This window comes from Onychomys torridus, chromosome 5 (genome assembly GCF_903995425.1).
Source record: "Onychomys torridus chromosome 5, mOncTor1.1, whole genome shotgun sequence".
Classification (NCBI taxonomy): Eukaryota; Metazoa; Chordata; class Mammalia; order Rodentia; family Cricetidae; genus Onychomys; species Onychomys torridus.
In genome coordinates this window covers 5,853,911-5,869,544 of record NC_050447.1, presented here as the reverse complement: position 1 = coordinate 5,869,544, position 15,634 = coordinate 5,853,911, and the positions used below count along the sequence as shown (strand labels likewise).

General features: G+C 43.5%; 1 protein-coding gene across 7 annotated transcripts in view; it reads right to left on the bottom strand.

Moving 5' to 3' along the window:
• Slc10a7 (solute carrier family 10 member 7) overlaps nucleotides 1-15,634 on the bottom strand; it is a 254,156-nt gene that overhangs the window by 41,017 nt on the left and 197,505 nt on the right. For 3 of the 7 annotated variants that reach the window (XM_036187485.1, XM_036187484.1, XM_036187486.1), the window contains 3 exons: nucleotides 12,039-12,204; nucleotides 10,936-10,987; nucleotides 4,290-4,363 (listed from right to left, as the gene is read on the bottom strand). In XM_036187485.1, the coding sequence (XP_036043378.1) occupies nucleotides 4,290-4,363; nucleotides 10,936-10,987; nucleotides 12,039-12,204 (292 nt within the window). The other 4 variants (XM_036187489.1, XM_036187488.1, XM_036187487.1 and 1 more) reach the window with 4 other exon arrangements.

Here is a 15,634-nt window from a genome sequence, read left to right as displayed (position 1 = left end):
GTTAACCTCTGAAGGCAGCAGCCACAGCTGCCCTTCCTTTTGTGTGACAGTGAGACACCATGCCTTTCAAGAACTTTACTCTGTAGACTAAAGAGGAAAATTTATTTTATAGAGGAGACACATCAGGAACAGACCTACAGAAACTAAAAGCTAGAAGAACACAGGTACTATGTACACCTTCTCACTTGGGCAATGGGGCCAAGAAGTTTCCTCAGCTGTACAATTTGATCCAGCTTTGAGAACTAGCATCCTAGGAACTGGAACTGGATCTAGCCTAGAATCAGGCATATGACCTCCTCGCTCTCTCCTGAATGCTAAAAACTCAATTCTTCTAGCTGGTAGCTTCTTACTACAACTCAGCAGTGGCCACAGACTCATAATGATATGTGGACAATGTGAGGAAGAGTTACCTTGATTTGCCTTCTATACAAGTGTCTATAAATAGGATTTATAAGCCATTAAATTTTAAACAGAGTACATTCAATTCAGAAATGCTTTTACAAAGAAAAACTTGGGACTACCATTATTGACTGCTAATAGCTGACTCAGTCTGAGATGATGTCTTTTTATTTTGCTACTTAAATTACAAACCAGTACAAATGTATGCTTGTGTAAGGACCTCAAACATCCCGAACCATTCTCTTCAGGGTGTGGCAAGAAACATTTCTACATATGTTGAAACTCAAGAAAAGCAAAGTGATTTGAATCCCCAAGAGAAAATGAATAAATAAAAGTAAAATTCCAAGTCCAAGGGGTAGCTAGGACCAAATCTCTTTCTTGATGAAATCCACTGACCGTGCCTAGGCCGCTGTTCCTAGGTTACAAGCTGCTCTTCAATCTCTCTATGTAAAATATCTTCTCGTTATTACACTAATACCACCATCAAACGGGAGAAGAACTGGTGAGAGTTCTGGCTTCTATGGCAACCCTTAGCAAGGACTGCTATCTTGAAATTGCCTCCGACCCAGTTGGAGTTGGAGGAGCATGGTAAACAAGCCCTGTGGTATTGTTTTAGATGAAGCACAGTGATAGCTCTGCACTTCCTCCAGGCTTCCTGCCTTAGTGAACGAACTCCAGGGAATGGCATCATGTCAGGCTTTCCAGATGGATTATGTGAAGCCATAGCTCAATGTCATTTTCAATAGGAAGCCTCATAATTAAAGGTCAAATAGTCACTTCATCTGCAATCAATCAATAGAAAAAGTACTAATACGAAGAACTAATCAATCAATGGCACATGTGCTAATAAAAGCAATGAATCAAATTCAGCATGTGTGTAGATGTGCGTACATGGAAGAGACCAAGACAGGGCGAGGCAAGAACAATACAATAAACTGGAGGTGAATGCACGGAGGGTACTGAGGACGCATCCCAAGCCTCACTGTCACAGGATACCACTTGGCCTGCAGGAATATATTATTACTATAATAATAATATTACACCTTGGCTAGGTATAATAGTAAACTATAATTTCTAAGTTTCTCTTAATGTATTTTATTTGATATTATGTGTTCATGTGTTTGTATGAATATACAATCACTGGAAGAAATATTAGGACAGTATTTGCCACAGGAAAAAATGTATTTCTGAAGTGCCAAGCAGCTATACTATAATCTGTGGTAGTATTTCATCTTTGTGTATAAAGACAAACAATATCACTCTGGGTGACATTATGCTGAATTTCTATCCCCTTTCCAGAGTGTAGTATTGTTCACACTGAATGTGCCAATCTTCCAATCCAACACAGACATTTATTTCTATCGTGGCAGTGTCTGGTCTGCAGGTCGGGTCACTATGAAGGCACATTCTCTGCCACCCTTGGGATAGCAGGCCACCAGGAGAGAAATCTTGTGAGAATGGGTAGAGCAAAGTTATTGGGTTTTACAAGTCCATTCTAGCAATCACCCCACAGCCCTGGGTGTGTGTGGAAATAAGGTGCTCTGTCTGAAATAAGGACACCACTGAGGTGTACCAAGGAGACTAGAGTAGGATCAAGGATTGGCAGAATGCATGAACTGGAATTTCTTAATTTAATTCTTAATTTCTCTCACCTTAGGCCCAAGGAAGCCAAGACTAGGCCAGGTATTAGGTCTTTTAGTTTCAGAAAGCATGGGCCAATCAGGGTATAAAATAGCTAAGTTTACATTGTGTGGTCACTAGCTACCACAGTGCCTTACCATCATCACTCTGTGATCACAAGCTACCATGGTATCTCACACTCACAGTGTCTTCACTAGCTGCCACAGTATCTTACCATCACTAGAAGAGCCAAGTACATACTTCTTGGGAGAACTCTTTACCAAGCAAACACAAGTCCAAGTTCATCCAATCCTTTTTATCCAAACAACTATTTCTGCAAATCAGCTTTCAGAACACATAAAGAGCAAAGAGCCTAGGACGAAGGGAAAGGAAGAGTCTGGATTTGAACGGATTTGCTTCTAGAGAAAGAAATACCAGCCACCCTGAGGAATGCCCGTGGTGCTTCCTGCAGTGCGTTCAACTAGCTGCCGGTTGCTCCGAGAGGGTCAGAGAGAAACAGAAATCACCCACTTCAGTCTTTCACTCCACAGCAAGTCCCAAGATCTTGCCAGGTTTAATAGCCCACTGCAGACAGGCAAGACAGCCATGGTTACACATGTGCTCTAAGACATGGCTCATCTGAACCCTCTGACCTTCTGACCTTTGGGCACATCCTTCAGTTTCTCTAAGACTTGCAATGCCATTCATAACAATGGCATTCATAACAATATGGGGGACAGAATGTGCCATGCTTTCTTTGAGGTCAACAGCTAGTCTACAGCTGTTTCAGGAAAATCTACAACAGGGGCATGTGACTGGAGCCTGGGCATAATAACACATTTATAACTAACATAAGTAAGGACAGCAATAACAGTACTACTTTTGAGAGGCCACTGAGTGCTGGTAGCACAGTCAGCTGTGAGAGGATACCCCCACAGCCTCTAGAAAGCTCTGTAGAGTGCACTCTACTGTCCACTGTATCAGGACTGGCCATTTATGATCCAGTTTTCCCTTCGGTTTTACAATCATGCTGAGAGTAGACATCAGCCCACTTTAGAAACACAAAGCCAAGGTTCACAATGTTAACAAGAGGCATGTCATCAGGGCTAGAATGCAGATCCCAAAGCTCTTCCCTTCAGCTTGGTGACTACAAGGACTTCAATGTATGTAGAAACTGCTCCTTAAAGAGTGTGTCTAGCTTTGAAATTATTTTCCAAATTTAACAGAACTGGCAGAGACCCTACCAGACAGCTTTGTTTAGGACTTAGGAAAACACGAAATCTATCCACTTTTTAGTTGACGAACAAATGTTTTTAATGTGAGCAAATTCAAAGAAACATTATGATTCCTCATTCTTTCAAGGAATCACATTCCAAACGCAGGGGAATTTCTAATTTGAATTTTTACGTACCACCCCAACAAGCCCAAGGAGTTTATGAATGATGCATTTTGCAATAGAGTTCCTGACTACTTAATGAGTTTTAATGACTGAAAACATGGATTCGGGTTGTCTCAGAGGTTATTGGGATAATGCATTACATTGGATAAGCTTAAGTAGACATTAGCACTATTATTCTTAATCTTTTCCATTAAATAAAATATTTCACTTTAACTGTTAATCCAATTAAGTCACAATAGCTAAAATGCCTTTGTAGAAAACAATGTAATATTAAAAGATGAATTTCAAACTAATGTCAGTCGCCAAACTAGAATAATAGCTTTATTCTCATCTTCATTTGAGCTCCCAGAGAAGTAGTCAGTGTTTTTCAAGTGCATGTCTAGAATCTTCCAAAGCAAGGTTTTGTCAATTGCTTTTTCAGAAACAGGTCTTCTAGACCCCTAACCAACTTGGGTTAACATTTTTGGACTGATCATTTTTTCATGAGAATTGAAGACATGATTGCAAATCCAGTTAAATCCTGTACTATTAACTAGGCCCTTAGCAAGTGGTTTGATCAAGTGACTGTACACCAGAGCGATGACCGTCTGCATCTGACTGTACACCAGAGCGACGACCGTCTGCATCTGACTGTACTCTAGAGCGACTACCAGCTGCATCTGACTGTACTCCACAGCGACAACCGTCTGCATCTGACTGTACTCCAGAGTGACGACTGTCTGCATCTGACTGTACTCCAGAGTGACGACTGTCTGCATCTGACTGCTGTTCTTTGTCCAACTGAATGGATGGTCCCGCTCCATTTGACAAGTTTCTGAGTTTCAGAATTATTTAGGGTGATATGTAGTTTTTAACTTGGTGAATCACTTACCCAACGTGAGGGACTTGTGTGTGGAGCAGAAAATGATAGCCACTGTGTCCGCTGGTGTGAAACCCGAGTTATTCCTAAGGGGAAAGGGGGAGGATTTTTACAAGTATGTGTAAGAAAACCTAAGCCTATGTCATACAAATGTGCCCATCTTCATGTTAGCATCTGCCGGTCAACCCTAGTGATAGAAGTTACTGCAGACCAAAATGCAGAGTTCTGTCTGGACTTTTCTTTAGAGACCCTAAGTTCCTATGCCTAGTTACAATGGTTTAGAAAACCATGATCTAAAACTAGAAATAATAATTATAACAACAATAACAATAACATTCCCCCTATCTTAGAAACCCTTCTCCAATTCCTGTAGGTGGCACAGTGAGTCTACCTACTCTGTGCCCTGAACTCTGACAATAGTTAGCTCATGAAAAAATGCTCCAGAAGTGAACTGTACATGGACATATGCTGCAGATTAAGTGAGCTTGTCCCCTAAGCCTGTGTTGACCCAATTTTTAAAGGTTTCTAATAAACAGGTCTACATTTCCCTTAGTCACCTTAGCTCTTGATTTGTAACTTTTGATGGGAGAAAAATCCTAATTCCTATTTAGAAAAATCCCTAAGAAGATCCTCTAACCTGTGTCATACTCACTGGAGGGAAGGCTTTAAGGCCCCTCTTAAACCCTCCCCACGAACACTGTCAAGGGAATATTTTAAACGGTCCAGTCTCTTCTCCTCTGAAAAGGTTTGTATGCTCATGCTCAGCAGGCAGCCTTCCTCCAGGTCTCTCTTGGTATTAGCTGAGGTCTGGTGTCTCCCCTGGGTGGGGCTCCCCACAGATGAGCAGCACTGGAATGCAGCAAGGCTGTCTGTCTGTCTGTCTGTCACGTCCTCTTCCCTTTAAACATCATGCTGCACAACTGACATTTTTCATCCCTTTATTCCTCACCCTTCATTCCTGTGGTAAGCTATGGGGAGGCACCTCCCGGGCAAACTCGGGACTATGACAGGGTAGGAGTACAGATAAATACTGCATGTGGGAGGGGGTGCGAGGTGAGAGGAGGGGGAGGGGAGGAGAAGAAGGAGAGAGCAAGTGTTGCCATTGGAAGTCCTGCCGCCACAGTGGAGCACACAGAACTTCTTAGGGGTTGGGGATGGGAAGCCTATAGCCTGAGACTGGTACAATATGAAGTTGGCAAAGAGCAGGCTCTTCACGCCGGCTCATTTCAGGAATACTGGCTTGTGAGCAGGGCGTGGACTTGAAGATGGAGTCATGTGATCAGATTTGTTCATTAGAAGTTATCACCTAAACAGAACAAGCCGAGACCGAAGAGGGAGATCATGGCCTAAGTGGGGAGCTAGAAGGGCCATGGAAGAGCAGGAAATGGCCACATGGAGTTGGAATGACCAGAAAGGGCATCACCCTTCTCCAATCACTGTGCCTGCCCAGAGCTAGAGAGCACAGGCCTGGGGACAAGCACACTTGATCTGAAACCTCTGTGAGGATAAATGCAAATGTTTATTAAGAATTTACACATTGCAAGTGCTTATGGCATACTAATGACATTTTTATTGTCATAACTATTACAGAGAGGAAGATGTTACGGGACATCAGGAGCTCGGAGCATTCTGGATTGAGAGGCACTGAGTCATGAATGGTGACAGAATGAAAAAGGCCACCGGGGTTGGGGGTCCAAGAGTTGATGGCACACGGTGAGTGTAAAGTTGCAAGGGACTATGGGAGGGAGGGATGGAGGGAGAGGGGAAGACAAGGGAAGAAGAGAAAGGGGGAGGGGAGAGAGAGCACTGTGAAGAAATTGGTAAGTCTAGGTCTCCCAACAGTCCCAAGAGGACCAGACAAAAGAGTCCAATGGAGCTTCTTATTTTTTTTCTGAGCTGGAAGCAAAGCAGAAAAATAAGTTATGTGGAAAAGTACCGAAAATGGTGAAGGCGAGCACGAACACAGGAGTGACTTATGTCATGGGAGGCATTCCATTCACCCCCAGAGCTCCAGGCAGATGAGGGACAGACACCTGGGACTGCAGGGTGTGTAGCTGTGGGAATGTTCCCACAGATGCGTGGTAGAGTGTTCCCTTTAATGAACCCAAGACTGCTTAGAATTCACTCTTGTTCGGATCACAACACGTTTCCAGTGGGGTTATGAGGCTCCGGGTTGACAGGAGCGGCCCCACACTAACTGGAACTTCCAGTGTGGCTCAAGAGGATCTGTGGGGGTGGGGTCACTCTTTTGTTCTGCTCAGGTAAGGAGACTGCAGCTAGGCTGGGCTGTGTGGTCCAGAGCACAGACTTCACCAGCAGGAGGGGGACAGTGCCTTAGGATGGGAACACCAAGTGTTTGTGTTTATAATCTACCCTCTTCTGGGACTGGCTTGGCTCTAGCTATCCAGTGATAGGCTCTATGGTGTGGATTGTGAGGCAAGAACCCACAGGCAAATGTCTGGGTGGGCCTCTACTCCTGAGAGTGAGCACTTTGCATCCAGTATGTCTTCTCAGAACAACTGTAGGAGGTGGTATTCCTGCCCTACTTTCTCTGAAGAGGGACCAGAAGCCCAGCACACCCAAAGTCACAAAGTAGGAAGTAACCTGACCCACATTCTGGGGTCACCTTATCTTCTCAGAAAGAAGCCACTAAAAACAAAATTAAAAGGAAAAAGTCACTTCAAATATAATGGGTGGGAGAGAGAAGTTGCTTGATTCAGCAGCCCACCCTTGTCCACACTTCGTGGAGCGTGGCACACACACAGTGTCCTGGTCACTGTGGGAAGCAGTGAGGCCTTGTAGTCATCTCCAGGGCGAGCATCTGTGTGCGGCTAAGGCAAGCGTGCTAGCTACTTTCCATTTCCTAGCCCCACCCTATCTCTTTTTTAATACTGACTTTCTTTTTATCCTGCTTTTGATCATGTTGGCTCCCCCCGAGGTGATTATTTCGTTTTCTTCCCAACTGGTTTCTTAAGAATTCTCTCTAGCAAGGCTTTCAATCAGAGGTTTCCACGTTATATTTATTTTGTCTTCCTCTGTATCCACAGAGGAAGGCATGCCAAGTTTCTCTAGCAGAAGCACAGAAGGTGGGGCAGAAAAGGTCCTCAGAGGGCGAGTGAGTGGGCGAGTGCTCTGTCTAATGTGCTGGTGGGACCTCAAGAGGTATCTCCGTTAGCCTTTGTCTGTCTCTTAAAAAGGAAGACCCGGTCACCTCACTGTCTTCCGCTGTGTGGCACTAACAGAACTCTGGGGTGTGAGTGTCTCCCTCCAAATGTCTCCCCTCTCCTCCCTGCCTCTTCCTCTCAGGACTGTGGTGTGAGGCCGACAACAGGACACACGAAGACTCCCTTCTCCTTCCTTACCCAGTGACTACCCAGTCAGCAGCCTAAGTCTCTTCCATTCATTTAACACTGCTGTTTCTTCTCCTAAAGCTTTTAACATCAAAAGAAAATGAAACGGGGACAGTCTTCCAAAGTGGCAGAGGCAGCTTAGACCACTCACTGTGGTTGACCTGCAGGATGACTCAAGTGTGATGGGTAAAGGGCCTGGACTTCATCACAAAGCCAGAAGAGCTGACTCCCTGTCTGCTAGCACTCCTTGCCACACACTAAAAGCTACCTTGATGGCATCAATGTCCTGGCATGCCCATGTTCCCTGAGGACTCACTCGGTGCTAGGTCTTTATGCAGGGGGCTTTATGAAGTGACCGCTGAGCTCTCTCCGTGTTCTGGTGATAGACATGCTGTCTCTATTTTTTTTTTTTTTTCATAGAAAAGCAACACAAATTACAAGCCTCTTGAACAGGGCTGAAGCCCAAGTCCACGAGTCTGGTATTGGTATTCTGGACCCATGTGTCTGCAAACAGACAAATGGGAATGTGGAACAATCACTTATAAATCAGTTTTAAGTACTCTCTAACATGGTAACACTCCAGATCAAGAACCCTAAGGAACACTAATTAGAAAAGCAAGGGGTGGCGGGAAGCTCCATTTTCCAAGCTGGGTCTCTCTTGGCTTTATACCACATCCCCATCATCAGCCTGGCACTGCATGTGGCCAAAACAAGTAAAGGATCTGAACACTGATGGGTTCTTTCCATGCCCAGGTTGGTTCTAGACTTACTGAGCTGGTAGAGATAAATGAACTTGGGTGGAGGGGAGAAGGGGGGAGAAGCAAAGCAGGAGAAGTAGAAAGAGTATGTGTGTGTGGGGGGGGCAGATTTAATTAATTACAAGTAAGAAAGATGCAAAAGTAGGAAAAGGAAACAGACCCCAGTGGAGATGGTGACCTAGTTTAAAGCCCTGTCAACTGTAACAGATGTTTTGTATGTATCTGTGTGAACTTGAAGAACTCAGCTAAACATTCTTTATAAATACTCTGCGTGAGAGAAGTATTATCAATTATAAGATTTACTTTTATTATTTTAAATTATTTGTGTATGTGTTGTCTGTATGTGGGTATGTGCACATTGAGTACAGTGTTTGCCTGTATGTGGGTGTGTGCACACTGAGTAAGTACAGTGTGTACCTGCATGTGGGTGTGTGCACACTGAGTAAGTACAGTGTGTACCTGTATGTGGGTGTGTGCACACTGAGTACAGTGTGTACCTGCATGTGGGTGTGTGCATATTGAGTACAGTGTGTACCTGCATGTGGGTGTGTGCATACTGAGTACAGTGTGTACCTGTATGTGGGTGTGTGCACACTGAGTACAGTGTGTACCTGTATGTGGGTGTGTGCACACTGAGTACAGTGTGTACCTGCATGTGGGTGTGTGCATATTGAGTACAGTGTGTACCTCTGTATGTGGGTGTGTGCACACTGAGTACAGTGTGAGTCTGACACTCTGACATCTTTCTCATTCCCCAGGCTTAAGTAATACGTACTGAGTGAATTTCACCAGCAGAAGTGGCATTTAATGTAAGTCTTTAAGACCAGGAAAGATGAGCTGGGCATGGTGGTGCATGTCTGTAATCCTAGCCCTCAGGAAACTGAGAGGAAAATTGCCATGAGTCTAAAGCTACCATGTGCTATATAGTGAACATCAGGCAAGCCTGGGCTACATTGTGAAACTTGTTACACACACACACACACACACACACACACACACACACACACACACACACACACACACACACACACACACACGGCAGAAAAGATAGTGTATAGGACATGGAGAGCAAGCTACACATGGAGACAGTCTCAGCATGAGACAAAAATGAGAAAGCATGAGATGATTTCAGGAAACAACAAAGGTTTTACCTTAACCTAAAGCTTAGGCAGCATGAAAGTACATGGTTTCTCACAACTGTAAAACACACTTACAAGATGAACTTCATTTTGCAGGTCCTGGCTAAGCTTTGGGTACACCGGAACAAAACTATGGTTACTGGGACCCCAAGTCACTGGAAGCCAAAAGAAATATTTAAGAAAAGTTGAAGTGGGCTATCATGGCACCAAGAGCCTGAATGAGGAAAATGGATTTGAGAGTAGAATATATATGACAGAAGCGGGTGACTATTTACAAAATAATGATGTTTAAGTAACTCTGGAGGTAGAGGTTCCATTAAAAATAAAAAAATGGGTGTGTGTGGTACCTCTGTAACTTTGAAGCCAGCCTAATCTATATAACAAGTTCCAGGTCAGTCAGGGATGCACTGGGAGGCCCTGTTCACATAAACAAACAAACAAATAAATAAGGCTCAGGGAAAAGCTTCTAAGAAGGTAGAAGGATCATAAAAGCTGAAGAGAGCTGTGAAAACTACCTTTCAGTCATGAGATGGCCGTTGTGCCCATAAACTTGCTGAAGCCATGGTTGCCTGCCTAAGATCAAGCCAATAGATGCCCCAACATGCTCAAAACCAGTACTAACTGGATTCAGTGGGTTACACAAACCCAAAAGGAGAGGACATGAAAAGAAGGGGAATGTGTTAGGGAATGCCTGCTGGAGGGGAGGAGGAGAGGGTGGACATGACCGAGGTACACTGTTTATTACATGGATTTGTTAAAAAATAAAAGGTATTATAGTGGTTTGAATGGGAGTGGTCCCCATGGACTCACATGTTTGAATGCCTGGCTCACAGGAAGTGACACTATTAGGAGGTGTGGCCTTGTTGGAGGAAGTATAATACTGTGGGGGAGGGCTTTGAGGTCTCATAGATGCTCAGGGTCAGACTCCTTCTGTTGCCTATGGATCAAGATGAAGGACTCTCAGCTCCTTCTACAGCACCATGTCTTGCCATGATGAATAATGGACTAAACCGCTGAAACTGTAAGCCACCCCAGTTAAATGTTTTCCTTTATAAGAGTTGCTGTGGTCATGGTGTCTCTTCATAGCAATAGAAGAAACCCTAACTAAACCAGGCTTCTATTAAAACATAAGAGAGGAAAAGGAAGTTTCAGAAAACAGACTAATTCCATTTTAAATATCAGGAATCCCTAAGTCTTGCTGAGACAGTCAGGGACGAGCTCCACATGGTAAAGTAAACAACAGTGCTGGGACACAGGAGAAAGCCTACCCAGAGAGTCTCAACTGAAAGTGTCAGCAGGAAGCTTCCAAAGAGCCATTGAGAAAATGGTCAGAAAGACAGGAGGACACACAGGACAACACAGCAACACAGGAGCCCAATAACGGGCTGGGAGGCCGTACCAAACCACTTACCGTGTAGAAAAGATGAAGGTCAAAAGCATGAAACTCAGCTGAATGGAGACTACTGGGGAGGAGACAAAGGAAGACGGTGGCCTGAGTGGGCATCGGCAACATCCAAGTGTCCTGCAGCCTGCTGGGCTCAACCTAGAACTTGCTGCAATCAGAAACAACTAAAGTGCAAACACAACTGACCTGACAGAGGCAGAAATGTGTGGACTTAAAGCTGTTCTCAGACACAGCCCAGGACAGCAGCACGCGGGAAGACTGAGAACCCCGCTTGACTTAGATTTGGGATCCCATTTGTTCAATTGAAAAGAACTGGCTTATACTGGGAGCTGAACATCACAAATGTATACATAATGTACATCTCGAAACAACTCACCTCAATGTTAAAAAGATTATTTGCTATTATAATATTAATAAAAATCATGCTTGGAATCATAAGACCACTAGAATACAAAGTTGCTTTTTAATCTTAGTACTTATTGACATTTAGAGTATGCTGCTCCATAAAAGTAAAGAGCCATTTCCTTATATAAACTTCATTAGAAACTGTCATGGGAACTTTTTTTTTTTTTTGGTTTTTCGAGACAGGGTTTCTCTGAGTAGCTTTGCGCCTCTCCTGGAACTCACTCTCTAGCCCAGGCTGGCCTCGAACTCACAGAGATCTGCCTGCCTCTGCCTCCCGAGTGCTGGGATTAAAGGCGTGTGCCACCACTGCAGGCTTGTGATGGGAACTTTTACATATTATCCAATGCAGCTGAATTGTTGTCAATGTACAATACGTCATATGTCACAAATCTCTTTGAAATCACTGTAAGAGATCAGACTGAGTCTAAGTTAAATTGGTGACTTACTGGATTGTGACACACACTGAGTTGACTCTGACACATATTACGGCTTCTCTTATCTAACACAAATTACTGCAGATCAGAAAGTGGTGCACGGAGCACAAAGGCAGAGCAGCTTAAGATCACAAACATGGGCGATGTCTTTCATAATCACACACACAGAGGATCAAGTCAGTGACTGGATATAACACAGCCTAGCGCATGGCCTGCTTCACAACACTGCAGAGGAGACCAGGGGCAGCAGGGCCCCGCCTCCCCACTTACTTATGAACAGTATGAGGACCAAGCTGAATTTATCCAGGTCGATATGTGGGTTGGAGAACGTGTCGCAGAAGGTGGTGTAGATGATCATGAGCAGCACACTGCTGCTGACTGCGCCGAAAGGGGGCTTCTTTCTTTCCAGCCAGTCCTTGATGTATCTGCGGACGATCTGAAACAGAGATCAACAGTCGCCTCTTCTGTCAGATGGAGGGAGTGGAACTGGGCATCACAAAGTGATTCTGACAGTGCAAAGACAGAACGGGAAGAGAATAATTTGGATGTTGGCCACAACGGACTTCAAAGCTTCCCTGCCTTGCCACTCCTCTACTGGGGAATTCGGTATTTGTGGTATGACTTCCACTGGGCGCCCATGATGAGAGTGGATTTTCAACCGCATTCAAATCCATCCTTAATCACGCCAAATGCTCTTTGCTAGCTGTCACTGAGACAGGCCCATTAAGCCTCCCCCAAGTTTATCTCCTCTGCTAATCTTAATGGATGTGTGTAATTATCACAGTCCCCTTTGCCTCAACAGACAATTCCGAGTGCGACTTTGGGAATCTTAAAAATCTGACATCTTCAAGAATTTCAAGACAGTAGATAATCGAAAGTGATCCATGGAACATATTAATATTTAAAGCACTAGCAATGCACCAGAAGTTTTTAATTAAATTATAACTCATGCTTGAAAAGCAAAAGTGCATGTGTTGTGGGAGTTTAAATAATTCACATCTGAATATCTAGAGTTTTTTTGTGAATCCAAAGACAAATGCCATTTGTATGCTTTTAGAATTCTAAATTAAAACTTAAAAATGAATAAACCTGTCCCAACTTTTCTACAAAAGGACTGGTGAAACAAAAGTTATAATGCAGCATCTTCTTGTTTTAAGACCAACTCAGATCTTAAAATCAGGACAGCCTGAATATCAGTGACACTGTTTGCTTGGCCATGAAAGTTGGCCACTCAGCTTCAAGTCTCCTCTTACTTCTGAAGGGAGTGGAACAAGTCCACCATAAGGATGGGAGTGGAGAAATTTTAAGTTTTGATTCACTCACTATCCTGAATAAATGAACGGGAACTTAGGCTGAGTTATCAGGGATCCATTAGCAGTAATGAGGTCATGGAACCACCAAAAGGAAGAGGGCAATATCCTGTCATCAAAAAGGCTAAATTTGCAATGGGGCATAGCCTTATGGATATTAGAAACAAAACAGGCTACAGTCATTTCTCCTAGCCACGGCTGTGTTTCCTGCAGTTTCAAGCACCTGTGGGCAAGTTCATCCCGATTGTGGCAAGTGAAAATTCAAAAAGTAAGAAATTCACAAATTGTGAGTAAATTTTATTATAGTTTATTATTATACTTATATTTTATTATGGTTGTAGTTAATCTTTTACTGCCCTTAACTTGTAAATTGAACTTCATCCTATGTGTGTGTGTATGTATTTGTATGTGCAGAGTAAAGTCTTTATTGGGTTCAATTCTATCCACGGCTTTAGGCTTCCACCAGAGGTTGTACCCACAGACCTAACACAGGATGGCTCTTGCACTCTCTTGACTGGATGTTTTGGTGAATGACTCCTGAATCTGCTTCCCCTAGCTCAAGGAACGAGTGAACTAAGAGCATCAGGTAAGAGTCTCAGCAGAAAACTGATCACCTGGTAACAGGTGCAGGAGCACAACCTTCGAGCCTGCATGCTGTGGGCTCGAAGGGTAAGGAAGAGCACTACAGACTGAGCAGCAATGCTTAGGATTTGTTTTTAAAGCAGATCTTATATTAAAGTAATTACTGACCCACTGAAATACTAACAGGGAAAGAGAGCTCTCAAACTTTGTTATTTTAACTATTGGAGTTCATTTCTTTTCTCAGTGTTGAAAAATGTACTGTGTAGACATAAGAACAGGTCTGTTGCCCAGTGTTATCAACTAGTGTATAGGACATGAATTCTGCAGAGCAGTGTGTGAGGTATCATGAGTGGTGAGCGGGCTCTTGCACAAATATGACACCATGGGTGGCTATGAGAAGGCTGCTAAGGGACTTCATTTAGGTCATTTCATAGTATACTGTATGTCAAAGATAGTCTTCAAATTTTAAATGGTCCAGCTGCTTTAAACATAAAGGGAAAGAACTGGCATCTGTGACAACAGTTACTCTTACTTTAATACAGAACAGTTAAAACCATACAAGTCCCCTCTCTACAACAGACTAGAATGTATGATTCCAACTCCCAAAGTAAACACATCCCCCCCCCCCCCCGCCCCGGCCTGAAAAAAATAAACCAATAAAAATGAATGGGGGTAGAGCTTGGAAGCCAAAGCCACCTTAAAGCCAAGGCATATCTCTAATCATCAATCAACATTATGAGCAGTAATCTGATTTGGTTAACCTAATAGTCTCTTCAAAACTTCATTACAAGGCACTTGGTCTTGTGGTAGCATAGGCTGCTTTCAATATGGCAAGAAACAAGGGCTTCTGATTCAGAATCCTGCTAGCGCAAACACATTGCTGGGTCAACGCTGGATACTTAATTTTGATGAAATAACTACAGTTGGGAACTGGACAAACCCCAAGGGAGGGACCACCCTGGGGACAGATTGCCAGTCAGCATTCCTAGTGTCACTAGTATCAGGCCATGTTTCCCCAGTCCAGTGTTTTCTTTCCAGCTCCACAGAGCCTTCCCATCTTGCTTAGAACTCAGTTCCCAGAGCTGCTGGTGCAAACACCTCACAGATGTGGCCTGGCCATGGCTCCAGAAAGCCCCATCCTTCAGTCAGCCTTTGTCACCATCATACTCTGTTCCTTAAGGAGTTGTGTTGCCTAGGTTCTCCAGACAGTTGCCTTATTGACAGTTTAGGAGACCCCACAAGAACCAAAGCTTGGCTAAGAGATCACTGCACCCTGAGACTGTCCCACGAGAGAGTTCTCAGAAACAAAGACACTCAAGATGGTGGGAAGAGGCACGAGGTGAGGTGGCCAGGTATATCTGTTTAGAACTTATACTGAACTCATTTGTTCTCAGTGCTCAGAGAAACTCAGATATTAAAAATTTACCAACGAATCCTCATTAGCTTATTTGCTTTTCCCAGTAGGGAAGGGGGGTGTGTGAATCTCCCACAGGAAGGCTTTCATTTTATTGTCTCATCTTTAATACTTTGATTTTCGTTATTTTAAATTAAGCAGCAGGCATGGCTATGGGAAAATTAAACTTGACTGCATTTCCAATAAGCTGTTTCATATCAGTTGTAATATGACTTCAAATTGGAACCCAGTAAAAGTGACACATCTTAGGTGAAAAATGTTGATATACCAAGATAACTTGAAGGGCAATATTCATCATTTTGGTTTTCTTCATCTTTTTGGTCAATGTATTTCCCTGCTTTTTCTTTCTACTCTGTCTCTACATTTATAAATTGAGTTTGGAGTGAAGATACATGATGGATAATCTTCATGTTAAGCCTGAGTTTTAGAATGTATTTCTCTTCATGGTGGTTTCAGGTTCTTCAATGTTCCCCTTCTATTGCAATGAATTCATAGATTTCCATAAAGAGGCTTGTCTCTTTATTGATATCTTGTTGAATGGATATTGTAAGACAGGTGGT